Source organism: Convolutriloba macropyga, chromosome 11 (assembly GCF_964194025.1).
Source record: "Convolutriloba macropyga chromosome 11, txConMacr16.3, whole genome shotgun sequence".
NCBI lineage: Eukaryota > Metazoa > Xenacoelomorpha > Acoela > Convolutidae > Convolutriloba > Convolutriloba macropyga.
The window spans coordinates 18,172,463-18,195,446 of record NC_134478.1 but is presented as its reverse complement, the minus strand read 5'-3'; the positions used below and the strand labels follow the sequence as shown (position 1 = coordinate 18,195,446).

At 36.5% G+C, this 22,984-nt stretch overlaps 1 protein-coding gene across 1 annotated transcript in view; it reads left to right on the top strand.

Moving 5' to 3' along the window:
• Positions 1-10,768, top strand: part of LOC142349675 (uncharacterized) — a 166,878-nt gene extending 156,110 nt beyond the window's left edge. The window contains exon 22 of the mRNA XM_075401399.1: positions 10,541-10,768. Coding sequence (XP_075257514.1) covers positions 10,541-10,545 — 5 coding nt within the window. The 3' untranslated portion in view covers positions 10,546-10,768. The remainder of the gene's footprint in view (positions 1-10,540) is intronic.
• The last annotated feature ends 12,216 nt before the right edge of the window (positions 10,769-22,984 follow it).

Here is a 22,984-nt window from a genome sequence, read left to right as displayed (position 1 = left end):
ATGAAAAATCATAGAGAATGAGTTGCCTCGCATACAACTATTTGGCTTTTCCTGCACAGCTCCCGCTTCTTTTATCGGTCAATGCAATGAAAGCATTAAATTTTTTTACGGGAGTTGACCTCGAACAAAGTTTGGAGCAATTAAGTAAACATGTTTCATTTGCAACTCGAAGAGAAGTATTGGTGTTACGCAGATTTTTAATTGCTCTCAAGTGACTTTTTCTCGTCTCTTCTTCAATTTTAAGTGATCTCAATTGCTCTCACTCCGCTGTGAAGTCTGTTGGTAAACTGAACCGATTGTAGCGTAGCTAATCGCGAGAGACTGACAGGTAAGTGGTCACTGCCTTCTTACATGAGAACGGTTATATGGCTTTTTTAAGCATCGTACACTTTTTGGTTCTGCTTGTTTTTTATGAGTTGAGCGGAGCTATACTGCGGTTTTATTGGTTTTTTTTAAATTCAATAATTTGAATTGTATTGGGGCGTTGTCTTTTTTTACAATCCATGAACTGGATTGTATTGGTGCTCTGTCTTTTTTAAAATTTTGCAAGATGCATTCTCACCATTCACCTTTTTTCAAGACTTTGAGCTTTCAAAACGGGATACACAGGTAAAGCTAAACGGGCATCAAGCTTCATTAGAAGCTCTCAGCCGCGCTTAGTTGTCCTTCAAGTGCTAAGAGTGTTGAAGCTACTGGGAAGGCCACAATTCAATGTTAAACGCTCATTTTTATTAGACCAGTCTAAAATTGAGGATTGTAAAAGTTGAAAAAGTTTTTTCAAGGGATCATTATTTTATGACCATTTTGAGAGCTAAATGTTTTAGCACTTCAAACATAAACACGCAATTTTATACAAAATTTTAAAATTTTTGTTATGTTTTTTGAAAATTATCTGCTTTTTGTGGGTTTATAAGTGTCAAAAAACCTTGAATTTCGACAATTTAACATCACAAAGTTCACCAATTTTTCAGAAAAACTTTTCAAATATTTATTTTAAATGTTTAGGCTTTTTGAGCACCTGGAGCCCACAAAACCTCCTCTAATGTTTGATGATCGGTTAAGGAAATATTTTTATCGGCCATGGAGTGGTTTTCAACATTTTTCTTTCACAACGAAATTATATGGAAATTTGCCTTTTTTTAAAAAATTCTTTTCATCTTTAGGTTTATCCAGCTTGAAGGACAAAACAATCTTATCTAGGCATTGATAATAGGTTACTTAATAAATTTTGTCGTCAGTAATAGAGTATTTAACTGTTTAATGTCACAAATTTTTCGCAATTTTTAAATAACATTCGATTTTTCAAGTTTTTCTAAAACAATTGTTTTTTGCCTAGGTGGCTAGGTAACTTCCTTTAGTGATTGATAGTAAAATACTGTGGGTGCTAGGGACAATGAAATGGTTTTGCAAGTTTCGATATCACAAAATTTTGCAATTTTGCAAGTTTAATTTTTTTTCATGTTTTCCATGAAATGTTCGAGTTTCTCTATCTTTGATAAATAGATTTCTTTCAAGGATTTTGCGTGTTTATACAATTATATTGAGTTAAATCTTGTTTGGCCAGGGTAAAAGCTTCAAGAGTTTAAGCGAAAATTTTTTTTTCTTTTGTGTTTGATTATTTTAGTTTCTCAACTACTGTTTTGTCTTTTTGGCTTGTATTGTTCACTTGATCATTTGTTCAGGTCAATTAGTCCTCAGTTTTTCATTCAATTCATTGAATTGTGCTTCAGAACATGTCCTGCTATATTTTTTAAGATCTGTTCACATTTTTTTTGATGATTGAAGTCAAATTGGAGAAGTGATTTTGTCACGCCAATTCAGGAAGTGGAGCAGAGAAGCGAGTAGTTTTGCGGCGTGATATTTTTTTCACTCTATTTTTGATAATAGAGTAAAAACGTTGACAGAACAAAACTTCGTTTTCTCGCTAGTGGTTCTTTGTTTACTTGCGACAATATCACTTTGCTGTTTACTGTTTTTTTTTTTAAATTTTTGATCGGTTTTTTTTCTGAATTGTTTTCCTAAACTATTCAGAGTTATTTCTAGGCCAAGTGTTTTGTTTGAACCAAAGTTGTATTTCTCACTAGTGATTTTTTGTTCTAATGCGGCATTTTGACATTGATTTTCAGTTTTTTAAAAATTTTTTTGATTTGTTTTTTTTTGGAAATGGCTTTAACCAACTCTCTCATAGTCTGCTGTTGATCTAGTTTTTGTTCAGTTATGGAATTTTTTTTCAATTGTACATCATGATTTGTCTTGTTATGTTTTTTGTCATCTGGCGCTCTTTTTTTGTTTTTCAGTTGTTCACACAGCAAAGCTGAAAAGGTCATATTTTCTGCATGACTTCTTCCTCTTACTAAGGGCTTTTTTGGTCGGGTGGCGTCATTTCTCACTCTCTTAAGACAACGTTTTTAAGTCATTCAGGTGATTAGATTTTGATCAAACTTAACTCAATCATTAAAGTGACTTACTTCACTCATTAAAATGACCTTTGGACTTTAAAACTTAAGTTTTTGAATTAATTTAAGGTCAAAGGAACTGATATGAGTAATTAATGTCCCTTATAAAAAAGCTTCTGAGTTATGACTTTCAACAATCTTCTTTAATTTATCGCAGAACATTTTTGGCATCGCTTTTTGAGCGGTGACAATTTTTTGCAATCTCTATTATCTCTATATTTATCTCTATTATCTCTTTATTATCATTGTTTCTCTATTATCTCTATTATACGGCACACAGGTCGATTCTTTCGCGGTTATTCAGGCAATATGCCAGCTATGTTTACAATGTGTCCCTTTTCCCCATATTCTAGCGTGTGTCATTCTATGTACCTCATGAGAACTATTGTTTTCTTAGTTTGGCTTTTATGAGTTGCTACAACTTATGTCGATGTTATATTTTTCTTTGTTTTGGTAATCAAATTAAATAGGCTCTCCTTCAGTTCTTTTTGTTTTTTTATGATTAATTTTAACTTCGCAGTATCTTCAACTCATTATTTCAACGATAACTCCAACAAGATAAAAGTTTATATTATTTTGCTGTATCTCTCTTTTGCTTTTTACTTAAAAGCTGTTTTTTAGTCCTGAATTTAAATATTTTTTTTGAAAAATTAACTTAGTTTCAAAGATCTTTATTATTAGCTGTGAATCGATAGCTGTGTTTAATTTTGGCCTTCATTTGAGTTTTTTCGTCACGTCAGCTATTTTGTGACGACCATATAACGTCACAATCGGACAATCACACAGAAATTGTATTTCATCCATTCTTTCATGCATTTTTAATTGAATTGCGTGCGTTACTCTATTTTTTACTCGTAGTAAAGCGTTTTCTTTGCTTTCTTAATATCTTGCCACACGTAACTTACCTCACTTTCTGAAATGATTTCCTCACTCTCAATTTGACTTTTTTAATTTTAATCCAAAAACTAATGACAAGTGAAGCTTATTTCAGAGTAGCTAACACAAGCAGCAATGAGTCACATATAGTTTTAACCATAATACAGCGTAACAGTATTTAAGGTAAAGAAGTTTCTTATTTGGTCTGATCTGTTTTTACTATTTTCGGAGACTACAGATCTACAAAGCTATCGCCGCATTTTCTGGCATTGTCAGCTACATTCTTCCCGCTGCTTTCACAAATTGTCAGTTGGGTTCCAGAGTTGATTGTGCAGTTCTTATTTTTAAAAACTGTTATCACAGTTTATGTTATTTCACGACAATTTTTAGTGTTGTCGGTTTTCATCATCGCGAAAATGCGATATTTGCCTTGTATTGTAAAGTACCGATAATTCGAGTCGCTTCTAAATTTCTTCATGCTATATTTTGTTTACAATTTGTTTGAAATGTTCTCGCCAAATTGGCCGAATTAGAAACAATGACTTGTATAACGCTGGGATAGTCAGAGGAGAGAATAAAAAACCTTTTATGGCGTGAAATGTTTTAGAACTGCTTTTAACGTGAAATTGAAATTGGTATTTAAACAGACTTTCCATTTCTAAGAGCAATATATGTTCACGTACATAAACTTGACTTGTTTTTTCGCACTCTTTCTTGTCTGCTTCGTATAGAATCATTTTGAAATGTCATAGGTGGAAAATGAACCGACTTTCTTGATTTTCTCTCTTCTATTGTTTCTCTTTGTTCTTTCTGTTTATTTCATTTTCACTGCTCTCACTAGCTGCCTTATGCATTCGTTTGGATCAATTTAATCATATATTTCACATCTAAAGATCTGCACGACTAGCGCTTAATTGTTTTACTCAAGGCTATCACTACTTGTTTTCATAAGATATCAGTAATTTCCCCTTTTTTGAAGCGTTTTTGTTGTTATGAAACCTAATCTCATTAACGGTTGGTCTCATTGGCTCTCTAAGGGGACAAGTTTATCTCTCCGAATTTTTCGGGTTTACATCCAACGGTTATCACAATTTTGGAGTAATTAGCAAATTTTTGAACTTTGGTTACCAATTAGCGTTTTGGAGTACATTCGAAGATTTCAATTGTAATCTATTGGTCGAGGTCGGTACATGATTTCAAAAAAGTTTAATGAATGTATAATATTTTTGTCTTCTCAACTGCGTCTCTTCATGTTAAACAGTTTTCATGGCCATTAGTCAAGTTTGATTTTGGCTTTATTTTGCACGTGTTGATTTTACTAATTTGTGTAATTCTTCAAAACTGCTGCTTGCTTCTAAATACCCCTATACGTCGTGAGTCGTGGGACCTTATAACTTTCACAGCCCTTTTTTCAAAAATGAATAAAATAAGTTTTAGACTTTCGAGTTGTTCTGTTTATTTTCGTGAACGTTTCGCTAAAAGATTTGCTTACTATCAGAAATTGTTGAATTGGTCTCAACCACAAATTGAAGCGACTATTGTAAACGTGTGTGTCTTGTTTTATGAAAAGCTTTTGCTTGGTCATTTTTTTAAGGTTTTGTTCCTGAAAGTTCATCGACTTCGCAAGTGACTATTTCAGAGCTAGTTTTTTTGCATTTTTGAGTAACTTCAATTGCTCCCACTCCCATTATAAATCTTTTTGTGAAAAAATGCGATTGCAAGATATCAAATGACAAGAGTCTGCTGGCCGAGTGGTTAACACTTCTTTCGAGAGCTACTCAGATTGTTATTTGAATCCCGACCTGCTAACATATTTTTGCGCTCATAGAAAATATCAACGCTTTGGCCCCGGATTTAATTCACCCCGACTGTCGTTCGAAAGCAATGTGTCAGGCCTTAGTCGGTTTATGTTTTTTTAAGAAGGCCTATAGTGCTGTATTTATTTTGATCAATACTTTAAATTGTAATTCGGGCGCGGCCTTTCTATGATTTTTTGGATCAGAATTTATGTTTTCTTTTTTGAACTTTACCTCTCTTTTCGAAAGTTGACTTCTGTTTTCGAACATTAAACTTCAACCGTAGCTTAGTTTTACTGTATACTAGTTAGGAACTGTTGGTCATCTTCGAGAACAACAGGTAATTTTGAGAAAGTTTGATGGAATCCAACTCCCCGTGACCTACATACATTACAGACCATATTCCTAACTTTTGAACCCTTGATTACCCATCAGCCTATCCCCCATATCTCCCCAAACAACTTACTACCATCAACCCCCTCCCACACATACCTAACCCCCATCTACGCACCGTACCTTTATGTCCCCGGCTATGTACACCCCTGTCTATGTATAACATACCTTCACTGCCTTTCGAGAGGAATTCTTCTGACTGAAGTTGGTCGGTTTATGGTATTTCGAGGCGGCTATTTTGTTGTGTTCTTGTTAAAAATTTCCTTAGATTGCAATTCAGGTCTTGTCCCGCTCTGATTTGTTTGGCTACGAATTTTTCTTTCTCTAACATCTACTTAAATTTTTTAAGGTTTGCTTCTGTTTTTGAAAAATGAAATATAACCGTAGCTTAGTTTGTAAGGTGTCGTAAATAGGAATTACGGGCAATCTTCATTTGTGAAAGGGCAATTTTGCGAAACATACCTAAACCCAACGTCACCTACCTCCTTGGCACCTAGGTACACTATGTCCACACCCCACCTCCAAGTACCTTACCCTCAGAAACTGGGTTCCCGCAACGTGCGCCTTTCAATAACCTAAACCTCTCCCAACTGGCTATGTACCATCTCCTTCACCCCTCCATAACCTACCTACCTACCCCTTTATCTAACTCCCCCTCGTTACGCCTACCTGAACAACCCCCTGTAAATCCCTAATCCTCCACACCTACTCGCCGCCTACTTACCCCCACGCTAGGCACCAGTGTACCTCTTGTCTACAAATCCTTATCAATTAACCTACCACCTCCAGCCTCACATCACGTACCCCCCCAACTGCCTAACCACTCCCCTCGCCTATTCCCTACACCTAACTAAACCCCAACTCCTACCTATCCCTATCCACTTTCTCAACTCAAAATTGATTGATTCAATCTCTATTCTGCTCTGTTTTGTTCCTTTTCTTTCTTTTTTGATGTTTCTGAAGTACCGAAGTAAATAAACGCAGCTAACATTTTGGTTTCACGGCTTTTTGAGTTTCTTTGTATTATTCGATCTACATTGCTTTTTTGGCTGAAGCATGTTTATTCACCGCCAGAAGGTTTAACTTTTGACTTTAAACAATGACTTCTTTTCAAAACGTTAATTTCTGTTTTCTGAAAATGGACTTTAATAGTAGGTTAGCTATCAAAAGGTAGTAATTAAGCACATCTCAAAATACTCCAGTAAGGCTCTTTGTAAGGCTCGAAGATTAGCAATGAGATTTTAGATTTTTTTCAGCGGACACATGTTTGTCAGTTTGTTCAAGATATTTAAATTTTTAGATATTTTTTCACTTCAGTTTTAGAACGTTGACATCTGTTTTCGAAAATAGAATTTTAAGAGTAGCTTAGAAACTAAGCAAAAAAAATAGGAACTGCTGGTAGTAGGAAAAGTAAAAGAAAATTTTTCATCCCACTACAGTCTCTTCTACCTATTCAAACTACAAACACCGCCCAACTAATCATCCTCCCCCACTAACACCCTTTCCCTTCCACTGACCTAGTTTCATCTCTAGAAACTAACACACCCTTCCCCCCATAACTCCCACCCTCCAATAACACTGGGTGGGAGTTTGGAGGGTTGGTTTCCAGAGATAAAACTAGGTGGATGGACAAGAAGGGGTAATAGTGGGGGAGGAGGGTTAGGTGGGCGGTGTTTGTAGTTTGAATAGGGAGAAGAGACTGTTATGGGATGTCATTTTTTCAAATGACCTGTTCACTTTTCCTTTTACCAGCAGTTTCTAATTTTTTTTATTAGTCTCGAAGCTACGCTTTAAGTTCAATTTTCGAAAACAGATGTCAACGTTGTACGAGTCAAAATATGTCTAAAAGTTCAAATCTTGAAAAAACTTGACAAATGTGTCCGCTAAAAAAATTCTAAAATATCAATGCTCATATTCGCGCCTTACAAAGGGAGAGCACCAATAGAATTAAAATTCTTTGTATTGTATTGCATAAGCCGACTCACGTCGGACAAATTGGTCTCGAAAAAGAAGTGAGATATTTTAATTTAGAGGATGTAGCCTAGACGATATTTTGTTTATGGGTGCAAAACCGTCAAAACGGTGGGATTCGAACTCAAACCTCCGAAGTCACTGATATAGGCACGGGTCAATCGCGTCTCCGTTCCTCATGATTAACTACGCTACAATTGGTATAATTTAACAACAATTTTTATATTGGGCTGAAAATCAATTGAGATCACTCAAGACTGAAGAACCGAAGCGTGAAAAAGTCATTTGAAAAAAAAAACAAAAATTAATCAGAACTTTTCGGTTTTCTGTTTGTGCCCTCAATTTAGTGTGTGCATATTATTTGCATTTTACAAACGCCCTAATTTTAGATAATGAATTACTATTTAATGACACGTGCTCTGTAATTAGGGGCAAAGGGTACAAGACCTACTGGGGGAGGGGAGCAACCGGAGAAGATCCTAATAGTCTAGAAAAGAAGTGCAAAAGGACAGACCAAGAAACTTATTCGGAGGAATACATCTTTTTCACTTCACCTACTAGTTCTAGGCTCAACACCAAAACCATGCATTAAAAATTGAGTTATCAGCTTTGTAAAAAAATCTGAATGTTTTCCATTGTACACTTACAGACGTGATGCACCCTACGTGCAATTACATAGTAAATACTTATACAAAAACAAGGAACGTGCGTTTGGGCCTGGAAATAACATGAGCCTACTAAGCTTTGGGCAAAAACGGAAAATTTATACATTCATACCTTTTTTTTTACTTTTCCTTCATTTTTCTTTCTGATCTTTACATTTTAGGTGGACTAAGTTCGGATTTTTAATTCGACAGAACTCTTTAAATCGCTTCCGGTATTCTCCCGGCTAAGTTTTTTATGCAAAGATCTTTGCTCTGTCATTTTGCACTTCTGTTTTAGACTATTAGGATCTTCTCCGGTTGCCCCCCCTCCACCAGAAGGTCTTGTACCCTTTGCCCCTAAATACAGAGCACGTGTCATTAAATAGTAACTCATTATCTAAAATTAGGGCTTTTGCGTTTGTAAGATGCAAATAATATGCACACACTAAGTTGGGGGCACAAATCGAAATCCGAAAAGGTGTGATTAGTCTTTGTTTTTTGAAATGACTTTTTCACGCTTCGTTCTTCAGTCTTGAGTGATCTCAATTGCTTCCGGTCCGAAGTAAAAATTGTTGTTAAATTAAACCGATTGCAGCGTAGGTAATGATGGCTACATCCTCTTAAATAAAATTTGTCGCTTGTTTTTCGAGACCAATTTTTCCGACGTGAGTCGGTTCATGCAATACAGTACAAAGAGTTTTAGTTGTATTGGTGCACTCTCTTTGTAAGGCTCGGTGACGAGCAATGAGATTATACAACTTTTTTTCGTTGGACACATGTTTGTCAGGTTTGCTCAAGATATTTAAATTTTTGGACAAATTTTGACTTCAGTTTTAGAACGTTCACATCTGTTTTCGAAAATTGAGTTTTAAGAGTAGGTTAGAGACTAAGCAAAAAAATTAGGAACTGCTGGTAATAGGAGAAGTGAAAACTAGGTGGATAGACTGGAAGGGGTGTTAGTGGGGGGAGGAGGGTTAGTTGGGCGGTGTTTGTAGTTTGAATAGGGAGAAGGGAATGTTATGGGATGAAATTTTTTTCAAAATGACCTCTTTACTTTTCCTTTTACCAGCAGTTTCTAACTTTTTCCTTAGTCTCTAAGCTACTCTCCAAGTTCAATTTTCGAAAACAGATGTCAACGTTCTAAAACTGAAGTCAAAATATGTCTAAAAGTTCAAATCTTAAAAAAACTTGACAAATGTGTCCGCTAAAAAAATTCTAAAATATCAATGCTCATATTCGAGCCTTACAAAGGGAGATTACCAATAGAATTAAAATTCTTTGTATTGTATTGCACGTCAGAAGCCGACTCACGTCAGAAAAATTGGTCTCGAGAGGGAAGCGAGACATTTCAACTTAGATGGTGTAGCCTAGACGATATTTTGTTTATGGGTGCAAAACCATCGAAACGATGGGATTCGAACTCATACCTCCGAAGTCACCAATATAAGCTCTCGTCAATCGCGTCTCCGTTCCTCATAATTAACTACGCTACAGTAGTTACAATTCAACAACAATTTTTACTTCGGAACGGAAGCAATTGAGATCACTCAAGACTGAAAAACGAATTGTGAAAAAGTCTTTTCGAAAAACAAAGACTAATCAGACCTTTTCGGTTGTCGGTTTGTGCCCTCAACTTAGTGTGTGCATATTATCTGCATCTTACAAACGCAAAAGCCCTTATTTTAGATAATGAATTACTATTAAACGACACGTGCTCGGTAATTAGGGGGGAAGTTCCATTTTCAGAAAACAGAAATTAACGTTTTGAAAAGAAGTCATTGTTTAAAGTCAAAAGTTAAACCTTCTGGTGATGACTAAACATGCTTCAGCTAAAAAAAACAATGCCGATAGAATAATACAAAGAAACTCAAAAAGCCGTGAAACAAAAATGTTAATTGCATTTATTTACTTCAGTACTTCAGAAACATCAAAAAAGAATGAAAAGGAACAAAGCAGAATAGAGATTGAATCAATCAATTTTGAGTTGAGAAAGTGGATAGGGATAGGTAGGAGTTGGGGTTTAGTTAGGTGTAGGGAATAGGCGAGGGGAGGGGTTAGGCAGTGGGGGGGGGGGGGTAAGTGATGTGAAACTGGAGGTGGTGATTTAATTGACAACTTTTCAAAAACATAAAAATTAACAAAGTCCGTGGTGTTTTCTTTAATTATGTATTTTATTTTATTTAATTTCAACCGTAGTATTTTATTTAATTATGATCAACAGGTAAAAATTTTCCTGCCTCTTGATGATGTCCTCAAATAAATTGATTCATATTTAAAATGGTATCGCTACGACGTCGACTGTTTACTTGTTTTTAAAATCATTGATATAACACTTGATTTTCATGTTGCAAAATGTATGAATCAAGTAGAAAATTTAGTCAATCAGTAAATTGCTTTGCTATAGTCTGACTCTGCTCCAGAGGTCAACATTTTCTGGAATCGATGTCACTGTCAGGCTGGGCGAAATATTACAACTCCAGAATCTGCAGCCTTTTAAACTCCTAAAGATGGTTTACTGAAGTTGGTGATAATGTGATCATTGAATTGATTGAAAAGCAGTTTTTTCTACCTAAACTTGGTAATTTACATGGGCCCTTGTTCTGCAGACTTCAAAAGATTCGTGCTTGCCAAATTAAATGTCATATAATTTCTACTGTACCCTACTTTCCAAATTCAGCGCATTAAACTTTGCCTACAACAATTCTTTTAATGTTGAAATCATGTTAATGTAAATTAGCAGTCTTGGTCTTCTAACTGAGAGGGGATTTTATTGCCCAGAAGACTGAACAAATAAAATAAACAAAAGGTTTTTTATATGGTGAAGCAAATGCTACTTCGTTACTCTGCTGGTTCCCCTCTTCCACTATTGTATGCTGTTTCAACTTAGGTTGTCTCGACATAAGTTAATTCGCTGTGAAGCTCGTAAAATCAATTCTGGTTAATTGGATAACAGAGATAAAGTAAATTACTTTATATCAAAGCAGAGATCAATCACAAGACAAAGTATAATATTAAAAAATTAAAAAGTCCTTAATGCATTTCCCAATTGAAGAAAACCAAAAAAGCTCACAGTATTCCGGCGGGTCTTGCAATTGAAAATTTTCAAAGTTCAGTCTCACCAAACCCTCAAAATTTCTCGTTCTCTTCTCTGCTGTTCCACCATTTTCAAAGATGTAGTTTCACAAAAACCGACTGTTCTATATCCTAACAACACTTTCCAACACTCTCTTCTATTAAGCATGCAATCTTTATCTCTTAAGAATTCTCGAAAGTCAATTAACTGTGATCCATCTCCGTCAAAAGCCATGGATACTTAGCTTAGACTTAGCTCAGCATAAGGAGTTACTTAGCTTAGCCGAAAACTAAGGTTAAGCGTTCTTCACAAAATTGCAACGGTTTCATGCAATTTGCTGCAGTTACAAATGCCCGTAGAAACAAATTTTCCTGAAAACTCAAAACCTGGCCTTTGGGGGTAATCACGAGCTCACAAAAGCAGGGGAGGGTCAAAATGATAATAGAAAATTGCCAAAAGTACTTCCCTAGGTACCCATAACCGTAATTTTTTACTACCTAACGCCCTGTATATCATGAACATTGACTGCGCACTTTTTGTCGACCACCCCAAAATTCCGAGCGCGAAAAACTAATCAACACGTCTGTTAACACTTTTAACATGTATGGGGTGCTAACAGCTGCCTGAGACGTTTCAAAGCAAACGGACCAACCGTTGCGAGTCGTTTGCAAGTTAAGTATTTTAAAGTTTTTTGTACGGCCGAAATTTAAAAAAAACGCTATCCGGGAAAAGTGAGCAAAATATATAAATTTTGTCAGCAACTGTCCTTTTATATTAATTTTTTACTATTTCAAAGTCATTCGGCAGCCCAGAAAGCCAATTTATTTTATTCGGCACTCGGGTCATCCCGAAGCATCAACTTCCGGTTGCACCCAGAAAAAAAGTAACACAATTGAACAGCCCTTGAAAAGTTACAGCAATCCTCAAAAGTTATTGGGCTACTAGTTACGTCCTGCGGCACCGGCAAGCGCTCTTTTCATGCGGATTGGCGTGAACTCAAGTTTGATTTAAAGATCGGATTTCCCGTACCCGAGGACTCTATACCCCAATTTTCAGGTCAATCAGACTGCAATTCTATGGGAAATCGCAATTTCATTTTTACGTGTTATATACTTTTCTGAAAAACCAGCATTTCATGTAGAAAATCACATATTTGCTTCCTAACCTTCTCACGAGATCACTCAATACATTAATTCACATGTAAAGTCTATTTTGCCGATCAATCCCGTTAGTTCCTATTTATACTGTCAGATTTTGTTTGAAATATCAAAAATCTTCAGATGAGCCCACTTGATCTTCTAGTAGTTCATCCCTACTATATGTGATTAATCTTTGGGAACATCCCCACAACAATTCATCAGACGAATATACTTAAACAGATAGGAGGAAACAATTTCTTATCCCCCTTGTCTTCTCCACTTTGAAGTGAAATTCAACATACCCTGAGCTAAATTCAAATTAGGTTTCGATGTACAAAAGCATTTTTGCTACAAGTAACTCTTCACCTACATACTTTTTAAAAATCATTTGCCTAGGAATGTGAGCCGCATAGATTTAGCTCCGGATGAATCAAAATATAAACTATCTGCTTTAAAGATTGACTAAAAAGTTTGATAAATTGTAGGAACTGACCCTTATTTGTTACACACAAATTCGACTTAAAATCAGAAATTAGACCACTGATCGAAGTCTATTGCAAAAATTATCCAGAGGGCACCAATACACACATTTGGTTATGTAAAAAAATCCCCTAACTATCAGGGGTAAAAATAAGTAAAAAGCAAAAACCAAAAATCGGTGGAATAACTCAGTTGTCAAGTTCGATCTCATCTTATATTCACACACCTGTACATTAAAAACTTCTTCTTCTCACGATTGAAGGCACACCCACCAGTTCTCCAAAAATAGTTTTCATTCCCATGTCATGAGTGCTCCCAGATGGTCCAATCTTTCTTTCCGACTCAACAATCTTTTTACCAGCAACTTTGCAGTCTCAGGAAACTTTGATTCATTTCTTCTCTCCGATTTCTTCTGAACATCCGTCGAAAATCTGCTATTGTCTTCAAACCTAGGCTGTTGATCATCGTACACCCAACTATGCATCACTTCATACATCAAAATTTGATTGAATATAACTCCGGTGTCAATTTTCAAAAATTCTCTGATCCGTATCCAATATCTTGGTCGAAACACCAACATTATACAGGCTCTCATTCAGTTGCGTTTGCACCCATTCTTCCAGTTCCTTTTTAACTGTAAAAAAATTTTCCGGTCATCTGATATCTCTAGTTTTGCTCATTCTGTGTTTCATTTGGCAACTGCCAATCAAATTTTCTTGAACATGATAATTTTCTAAATTGTTGATGATGCAACTGTTAGTACACAAGTCCAACCTATCAGTCACATCTGAATGATTGCAAAACTTTTCAAGACCTCTTCTCTTCAACTGCATCAACCCCAAGCTCCCAAAAACTCGCTACTCCTAGCTTTGACAAAATCTCCAATACTTTTAACTTTTGCAGTTAAATGTTTGCATGCTTCCAAGCTAAAACAAGCGGCAAATCTTGTCGAGCATCTCCAAATTGTGGACACAAATTTTCTCTAAAGCAGATGTAATCTATGTCCGAAACCATTTTAAATCCAAAAAAAGCTCATCCGACTGTTCATCGCTGAGCTCATCAGATACCGGCGACAAAAGAGAACCTCTTTCTTCGAACTCATTTTCATCTGCATCGTAAGATTCAATATTCTTCCCATTGTGCGCCGGCTCGACTGTCGGATCTCTAATTTTAAAAACTACATTTTCATTTTGACCTCATAGGTACCTTGCTGATTTGGTTGATCATTGGACCCTCCAAAAAGCGTCTTCAGACACCTTTGCACGTTCATCGCTAGCTTGGAAACCGAACTCTCCCTTTTGGTTTCAGCAGTTCTCATCAAACTCTACTGAACGCGTTTTTCTCGATACGCCGCTGCCAGATCACTTGCAAACTTTTTTGCAAGTGTTTACTACCTGCGGAACTTTGTCAACACCAGAATTGCCGCTGCAATTCTTTGCAGTCCTTGCTGGATTCTTAATAATCTCTGCAGCCTTAACCTCTGCAGCCTCCTTGCATCCTCTGTATAATTTTTTGCAAGTGGTTGCGTCCTTAACGTATTTGTTACTTGAAGATCTGCTCTGCCAAAATTCTGTTTCGGCGTTCCCTCTAAAAACAACCAGTAGCTTTGCTAATAGAAGAAGGGTTGCTTGACAACCGTAAATAAACTTAAGCATCGTCTCTGTAGGGTTTCTTGCGGGCTTTTCTGGTATTCATCGCCAAAAATATCGCGTTAAACTGCTGATGGCAATCAAAGCTCTTCCATACTGTTTTGTGGGTAACCAGTAAATCATTTCTCAATCCCTCCAGCTTATTCCCAATGCTGAATTATTGTTCACGCCAGGCTTCCCAAGTTAGCCTGGTAAGGGAGAACGCTCCACCGACTGATATCCAAACATAATCAAGTCAAATAAACTCCAAATTGCAAAGCTAAATCAATATTTGGTATGATTGCAGCTGCTTAACAACCGATAGACGATATCACACGCTCAGCAGCTAGCCAACATTCTGTTTGTCTACAGAAAAGAAACAAATAAACGAATGCCACCCAGGAGCGCTAATTTCCTCTTCTGAAATTCGGCTAGACTAACAGTGAGGGTATACTGACGATCATAAGATCCAACAGATTATATAAACCAAAGTTTTCTATATGGTTTGGCAAAAGTTGTTATGCTGCTAGTTCCCCTCTTGTATGCTGTTGCAGCTTTTTTGTCTCGAAAAAAGAAAATTATCAATTACCCGTAATATCAATTCGGGTGGCATGGACAACAGAGGTGAGCAAAATATTTGCATCGCCAAGGAAGGAACAATCGTACGACGCCAAAAATGCTCACAGTATCTCAAGTGGTCTTGCAACTACAAATTTGCAAAAAATAAGTCTCACCAAACTCCCAAAAAGCATCGTTCTCTTTTCTGCCTTCCACCTTAGCTTCACAAATTTAGTTGCTCTAAACCCACTGCTCTATCTCTGAACAACATTCTCTGTCACTTCCTTAAAATCTCCCCATCAAAATTGTGTTGCTTCAGATTATCCTCAACCAACCATCTTGCACCTGAAATTTGCCACATAGAGTAGGAGGGCTCTCTTTGCTACGGAAATAAATTAGTGCCAAATTTCTCTTTGTCATTTAAAAGCTGCCAACCATTGTTCAACTTTCATCTTATCTTAAGTAAATGAGCTTTTGATTCTCATTTAAACAAACCCAATTCGCCTTTTGACATTATGCGCTTGACATATCAATTATCTTTTGCCAGTTAACAGTTCACTTTGAATTGAAAATCTGTTACTACTCTGTTTCCGCTATCGAAATCAACTCACTGTGATCCACCTCTATCAAAAGCTAAATGCTAAAAAGATTTTCAGCTGAGCCCAAAACTAAGGTAAAGAGCCTTCGCAATTTCGCTACAATTTCATGCAATTCTCTGTGGTTAAAAATGTACACAAAATAACAGTTCTCCTAAAAGCACAAAATTTTCGTTCAGGGCGATTAGAAGGTCAAGCAAGCGACGAATTGTCAAATTGATAAAATCAAAATGGTCGCCCAAATTTGATCTACAGGTTTAGCTCTCCATAAGTTTTTACGATATGACTCCCGGTAGTCCACAAGCAATGACTCACACAATTTTAATCGAAATCTTCAATAACCCCAAATTGACGAGCGCCATTTGCCAACAACTGATCAACACATCTTCGGATAACTTTTTCTAGCAAGTATAGGGTGCCAACGACCTGCCTGCAACGTTTCATGGCCAACAGACCAGCCGCTGTGGGTCGTTTTCAATTTAAACTTTTTCAGGGTTTTGTGCCGGCCAAAACTTGAAAAAACCGAATTCGGAAAAGCGACCGTGGTAGGTATATTTTGTCGCCAAATGTCCTGGGTTATCGTGCTTACACCAATTCAGAGCTATTCGATCGCTCAAAAAGGCCAATTTTCGGTATTCGGCACTCGGATCATACCGAAGCACCAACTTGCGGTCGCAATCAAAAGTTAAAAATAGTATCAGTGGAAAGTTCTTGAAAACATATGCCAACTCTCCGAAAATCATGAGGCTCAACCTGCACAACGTCTGTTTCTAATTTCACGACCCGTGGCATTGGCGCGCGCTAGTTCCGTGTGGACTATCGTTAGCTCAGTTCTGATTTCATAATCAGACTTCCCGTACCCACATTGGTCTTTGCTTCAATTTTCAGGTCAATCAGACTTCAACTTTTCGAAATTTCACTATTTCAATTTAAGTATTGACTACTGCGAAAACCGAATTTTTTTATGCGAAATCCTAGTTTCACTTGTTACGTTTTTCACAACATCTCCCAGTACATGAACTCACACTTAAACCCCATTGTGACTGGAATTTTGTATGAGCGTGATGAAAATAACTTAAATAGATGATAGGGAACAAATTTTGTTATCCCCTTATCATCGTCACTTTGAAATCAAATTCAAACTCTCTTCAATTTACCAAGTTCACTTCAAAATTAATATTGATATCTAGTAGATTTGGTCTTTGGCCTAATATATAAACTCAATTTTGTTCAATAACTTTGACAGCTAATACGCTTCTGTTCTAATTATTGTTTTGTCAAGATATATCACTAAACTCAACTCTCTGGCGCTTTGAAACCAATAACTTTTTTGATAACGCTCAAATCAAATAAGATATAAATCACCTCTATGAGGTCCACTACGTCGACTCATTTTCTATGAGTTATACTATGCGTTCTACAGTCTTTTGCAGTTTCGTGAGAGCACACGTCGTGAGGGTAACAGTGAGGGTATACTGACGATCATAAGATCCAACAGATTATATAAACCAAAGTTTTCTATATGGTTTGGCAAAAGTTGTTATGCTGCTAGTTCCCCTCTTGTATGCTGTTGCAGCTTTTTTGTCTCGAAAAAAGAAAATTATCAATTACCCGTAATATCAATTCGGGTGGCATGGACAACAGAGGTGAGCAAAATATTTGCATCGCCAAGGAAGGAACAATCGTACGACGCCAAAAATGCTCACAGTATCTCAAGTGGTCTTGCAACTACAAATTTGCAAAAAATAAGTCTCACCAAACTCCCAAAAAGCATCGTTCTCTTTTCTGCCTTCCACCTTAGCTTCACAAATTTAGTTGCTCTAAACCCACTGCTCTATCTCTGAACAACATTCTCTGTCACTTCCTTAAAATCTCCTCATCCAAATTGTGTTGCTTCAGATTATCCTCAACCAACCATCTTGCACCTGAAATTTGCCACATAGAGTAGGAGGGCTCTCTTTGCTACGGAAATAAATTAGTGCCAAATTTCTCTTTGTCATTTAAAAGCTGCCAACCATTGTTCAACTTTCATCTTATCTTAAGTAAATGAGCTTTTGATTCTCATTTAAACAAACCCAATTCGCCTTTTGACATTATGCGCTTGACATATCAATTATCTTTTGCCAGTTAACAGTTCACTTTGAATTGAAAATCTGTTACTACTCTGTTTCCGCTATCGAAATCAACTCACTGTGATCCACCTCTATCAAAAGCTAAATGCTAAAAAGATTTTCAGCTGAGCCCAAAACTAAGGTAAAGAGCCTTCACAATTTCGCTACAATTTCATGCAATTCTCTGTGGTTAAAAATGTACACAAAATAACAGTTCTCCTAAAATCACAAAATTTACGTTCAGGGCGATTAGAAGGTCAAGCAAGCGACGAATTGTCAAATTGATAAAATCAAAATGGTCGCCCAAATTCGATCTACAGGTTTAGCTCTCCATAAGTTTTTACGATATGACTCCCGGTAGTCCACAAGCAATGACTCACACAATTTTAATCGAAATCTTCAATAACCCCAAATTGACGAGCGCCATTTGCCAACAACTGATCAACACATCTTCGGATAACTTTTTCTAGCAAGTATAGGGTGCCAACGACCTGCCTGCAACGTTTCATGGCCAACAGACCAGCCGCTGTGGGTCGTTTTCAATTTAAACTTTTTCAGGGTTTTGTGCCGGCCAAAACTTGAAAAAACCGAATTCGGAAAAGCGACCGTGGTAGGTATATTTTGTCGCCAAATGTCCTGGGTTATCGTGCTTACACCAATTCAGAGCTATTCGATCGCTCAAAAAGGCCAATTTTCGGTATTCGGCACTCGGATCATACCGAAGCACCAACTTGCGGTCGCAATCAAAAGTTAAAAATAGTATCAGTGGAAAGTTCTTGAAAACATATGCCAACTCTCCGAAAATCATGAGGCTCAACCTGCACAACGTCTGTTTCTAATTTCACGACCCGTGGCATTGGCGCGCGCTAGTTCCGTGTGGACTATCGTTAGCTCAGTTCTGATTTCATAAACAGACTTCCCGTACCCACATTGGTCTTTGCTTCAATTTTCAGGTCAATCAGACTTCAACTTTTCGAAATTTCACTATTTCAATTTAAGTATTGACTACTGCGAAAACCGAATTTTATTATGCGAAATCCTAGTTTCACTTGTTACGTTTTTCACAACATCTCCCAGTACATGAACTCACACTTAAACCCCATTGTGACTGGAATTTTGTATGAGCGTGATGAAAATAACTTAAATAGATGATAGGGAACAAATTTTGTTATCCCCTTATCATCGTCACTTTGAAATCAAATTCAAACTCTCTTCAATTTACCAAGTTCACTTCAAAATTAATATTGATATCTAGTAGATTTGGTCTTTGGCCTAATATACAAACTCAATTTTGTTCAATAACTTTGACAGCTAATACGCTTCTGTTCTAATTATTGTTTTGTCAAGATATATCACTAAACTCAACTCTCTGGCGCTTTGAAACCAATAACTTTTTTGATAACGCTCAAATCAAATAAGATATAAATCACCTCTATGAGGTCCACTACGTCGACTCATTTTCTATGAGTTATACTATGCGTTCTACAGTCTTTTGCAGTTTCGTGAGAGCACACGTCGTGCGGCTCTGTAAGCCGTCCTGAAGTTTTTTTTTTGCTAAAAGAGCGCACTTGTATCAACCCCAAGTATTGGGATGACAGTAGCCTAAATGCCCAAAACAATTTGGTAGCAACCGTGCATATTTACTAATCAATGGGTGGTCTTGAACTCCGTAGGTAAAGTATGCGTTTAGCTTCTCAAATATCTCATCAAAATGGGTCTCTCTGGGTGGATTCAATCGATGTTCAAATTGTTTTCTGTTAACCAGATCAATTGCCATTGTAAAAGGCAAAGCCGAAGAGATGCTGGGAATATATTTTTTGTACACTGGTGAATAGGCAAGCCAACTGGTTCTGTGTAGTCTGCCAACTGGCTCTGTGTAGTCTGATTTGCAATAGAAGCTATTCAAATATAAAGTACTAGTAAGATGCGAAGAATTTGATACTATGATTCCAATTGTGATATTTGATCCAGGTACTGTTTTGGTGGGGGACTTTTTTAAAAAAAGATTTGGTTTCGTATTTTTGAGCAATATTTTTATTATTGCCCCCCGCATCTGATTTTTAACCATTATGCGTAACTATTATTAACTGTAGCGCAGTTCTTAATATACAGTACGAAAGAATTGCAGGTAAAGTTACAGGTCAAAAGTTCAGTTTGATGAGCAGTAGTCTCTCCCCTATTCAAACTAAAGACATCCCCCTAAAACCCTAAACCACAGCACACGTTTTTTGTTGTTAATTCTCCTCTTTCTATTCCCTTTTTAATTTTGATTAGTCTAGAAATTACATAATCTTCTAGTCGCTCCGGGTATTCAACATGATTTCTCTCATGAAGCTTTTCGCTTGATCAATTTTTCTTCTGACTTTTTTTGCTTTTTTCCTCAAAAACGGGATAAAGATGTATAACTACCAGAGGAGATTAAGCTCTCTTAGAGCCTTACGTCTCACTATTCTCTAAGCATGCAATTCATCAAAAAAAAACAACTTGAGAAATATAGCTTTTTGAAATGAAGGGCGTTTCTCACAGTTTGGCCCCCTTAACTCCTTCCCCTCACTTCCTACGCCTTCAACTGTACTCACCCCACTTCACCCCAATTCACCTTGTTCCGCCCGTAGACCCACACATTTGCCCCCATCCACGCTCACACACACATACCCTCTACTCCTCTCCCCTAGTTCTCACGCCCACCCAACCCCCTAGTTAAACTAAGATTAGCCTCCCTATGCCGGCCGCAGTTAGGTACTCACGAAGGCAACCGTTCACCGTTTTTGAGCGTAATTTGCATCACATTATTCGGTTGTGATTTTTAAATAAAATAAAAATTTTTCTCTGAATTCCTGCTAGAGACAATTGTTGCAATTGGTTTGCTTTAACCGAAAATTGGTGTCATTTTTATGCTAAAGTAATAAAATTTCAGTTGCTTGCAACCAATGTTTCTAGCAATTAATTTCAGTTGACCGATCATTCTTTTGACCTTATGGATTTTCTTCCTGAAAAATTTGGTTAACAGGTAACACCCGCAGAGTAATAATAATAATAATAATATCTATTATGATTTTGGCTTATTATACGTTATTATGCAATTCATTGAAACTGTTTTGCAGACAAAAATTCTTGTTGTGAAATACCTTTCTTAGAGTCCCCCCCCCCCCCGATTTCACGCGCCCCTCACTTCACTACCCTCGTCACCATCCACTCAACTTCACCCCAATCCCAACACTTGAGCTTAGTTCCAAATGTAACCCAACACGATTGGCCAAAACCCCCCTCCCCTATTACCCTGTCGTTAATCGGGTATGTATGAGTTTTCTATTGCAAAACTTTTCTGGAAGTCTTTCTGCTAAGTGTTCAACTAGTAGAAGAGCAAAGTGAAAAGCAACGGGAAACTCAGGGAGTGAAAAAGGGTTCAAGAAATGGGTGTGTTGATTAACTTTGAAGATCGAAATACAAAAGGAGGAGTGATGTCGTCATATAAACTTTGAAGATAATACTCTGTATCGCCCCAACCTCACTTGCCCCAGCTTAATCGGAAACTAGTTTTTACGCTACCTAGGCACACGTGTTAACTTTTACTAAGTAACGTGTATTATAAGAGAAAAAGGTGTTACCGCGTGACAAAAACCGAGATGGTAACCGAGCAATTACACCTTTAAAGCTACTCAATTGCTCTCAATTGTTCTTTTTCATAAATATTTTTGGCTTCAATTTCAATTTTGTTTTTTTTTAAATTCCAGATTGTTGCCAGAGTGTTTTTTTTGTTCTCGGGTGATCTTCTTAATTGACTTCAATTTTTTCATGGTCTGAAAAATGTCTGAAATTAAGTCCATTGAAAACACCATTGGTTATTCGTTTAAAGGAGAGCCGCAGTTGAAAAACTCACAGGTGTCTCTCAGGTGTCTTTACAAGTTTCCTAGCAGTTTATGATCAGCTGTTTTTTTGCTATGGCGCCAACTTAGCTCTCCTGTGAGCAGAAAATTTCCTATTAAAAATCGGTTTCGTAGATATTGGTATAGGCCGCTGTTGGCCTTTGTAACGTTTTTTTGTTTTTTAGTTAAAGAGAACAAACGTTATAATGATATTCTAAAAGTTATTTGGAATTGAAGCGTGGGAGTCATGAAGGTGAGAGCCTACTGGATATTTCAATCGACCCGAACTAGTAAGGATAATAAAGATGCGAGCAATTCGAATGTCTCATTTTTTATCCGATAATAAGTTGGATTAAGAATCTTAGCTTGAAAAATTTATCCGCTTCACAAACATTTTTATTTTGAGTTTGAGTTTCCAAAACTTTATAAACAGACAGCAGACAGTGGCTTGCAATTTTCTGTTAGTTTTTGAATTGGGAGACCAAGAAGACTTCTTAGCATTAAATGATCTGAAGTCTCTAACGTTGACTAAATTCAAGCTGACAAGGTCTCTTGAAGTTTCTTCTAAAGCTTTTAATCAATTGTGGGGAAATTTGTTTATCGTTCTTGAAATCTATGTGCCAGTTAAACTTACTTGAACATAAAATTTGAGCTGATTTTGAATTTTTTTTCAAAATTCGTCTCCTAGGACCAAAATTTTTTCGCAGTAAATATCAATTTACAACAAAACGGCGTTTTCGGGAACATTATTTCAAAAAAAATTAGCTACTTCCTATTTTATTTTTGGTATTTATTCCAATTTTAATATTGTCGTTTTTCCTGTTTGACACTATAATGCATAACAAGTTTTCTATGATGATGTAGGTTAGATGCTATTTGAATTTTGATATTGAACAAACTGTTTTGAGCTCGCAACCTAAATCTGAGTGTTTTGGTTCAAAGGAGAACGTTCAATAGAGTCGTTTTTTTATATGCTCCTCGAGAAGAAACAAGAATTGGATAATCAAAATTGGTTCGCCTAATACACTTTTTGAATACATTTTTGACCACGTGTGGCATTTTTAAGATACCCCTCGATACAACTCTATTATCACTGTTTCTTTTTTACAAAGTCAGTGCAAAAATTGTTAATTTAGGAAAACTTTGACATTTTTGATTTTTTTTTCATTTAACGTGCATTTTGAGCACTGTATTTTTGGAAGCCTTTAGTTTTGAGCACTGTATTTTTGGAAGCCTTTAGTTTGAATTACTTCTTTTATTTTGTAATTTCTGAAACTCTTTTTGCTGTTTTTTTTAATTTAACTCAACAATTGTAAATATTTGAAAATTTCGACACTTTGGCTTTTTTTTGCTTTAAGGAACCCATTTTGAGCCGTTGTTTAATATTTTCGATTATT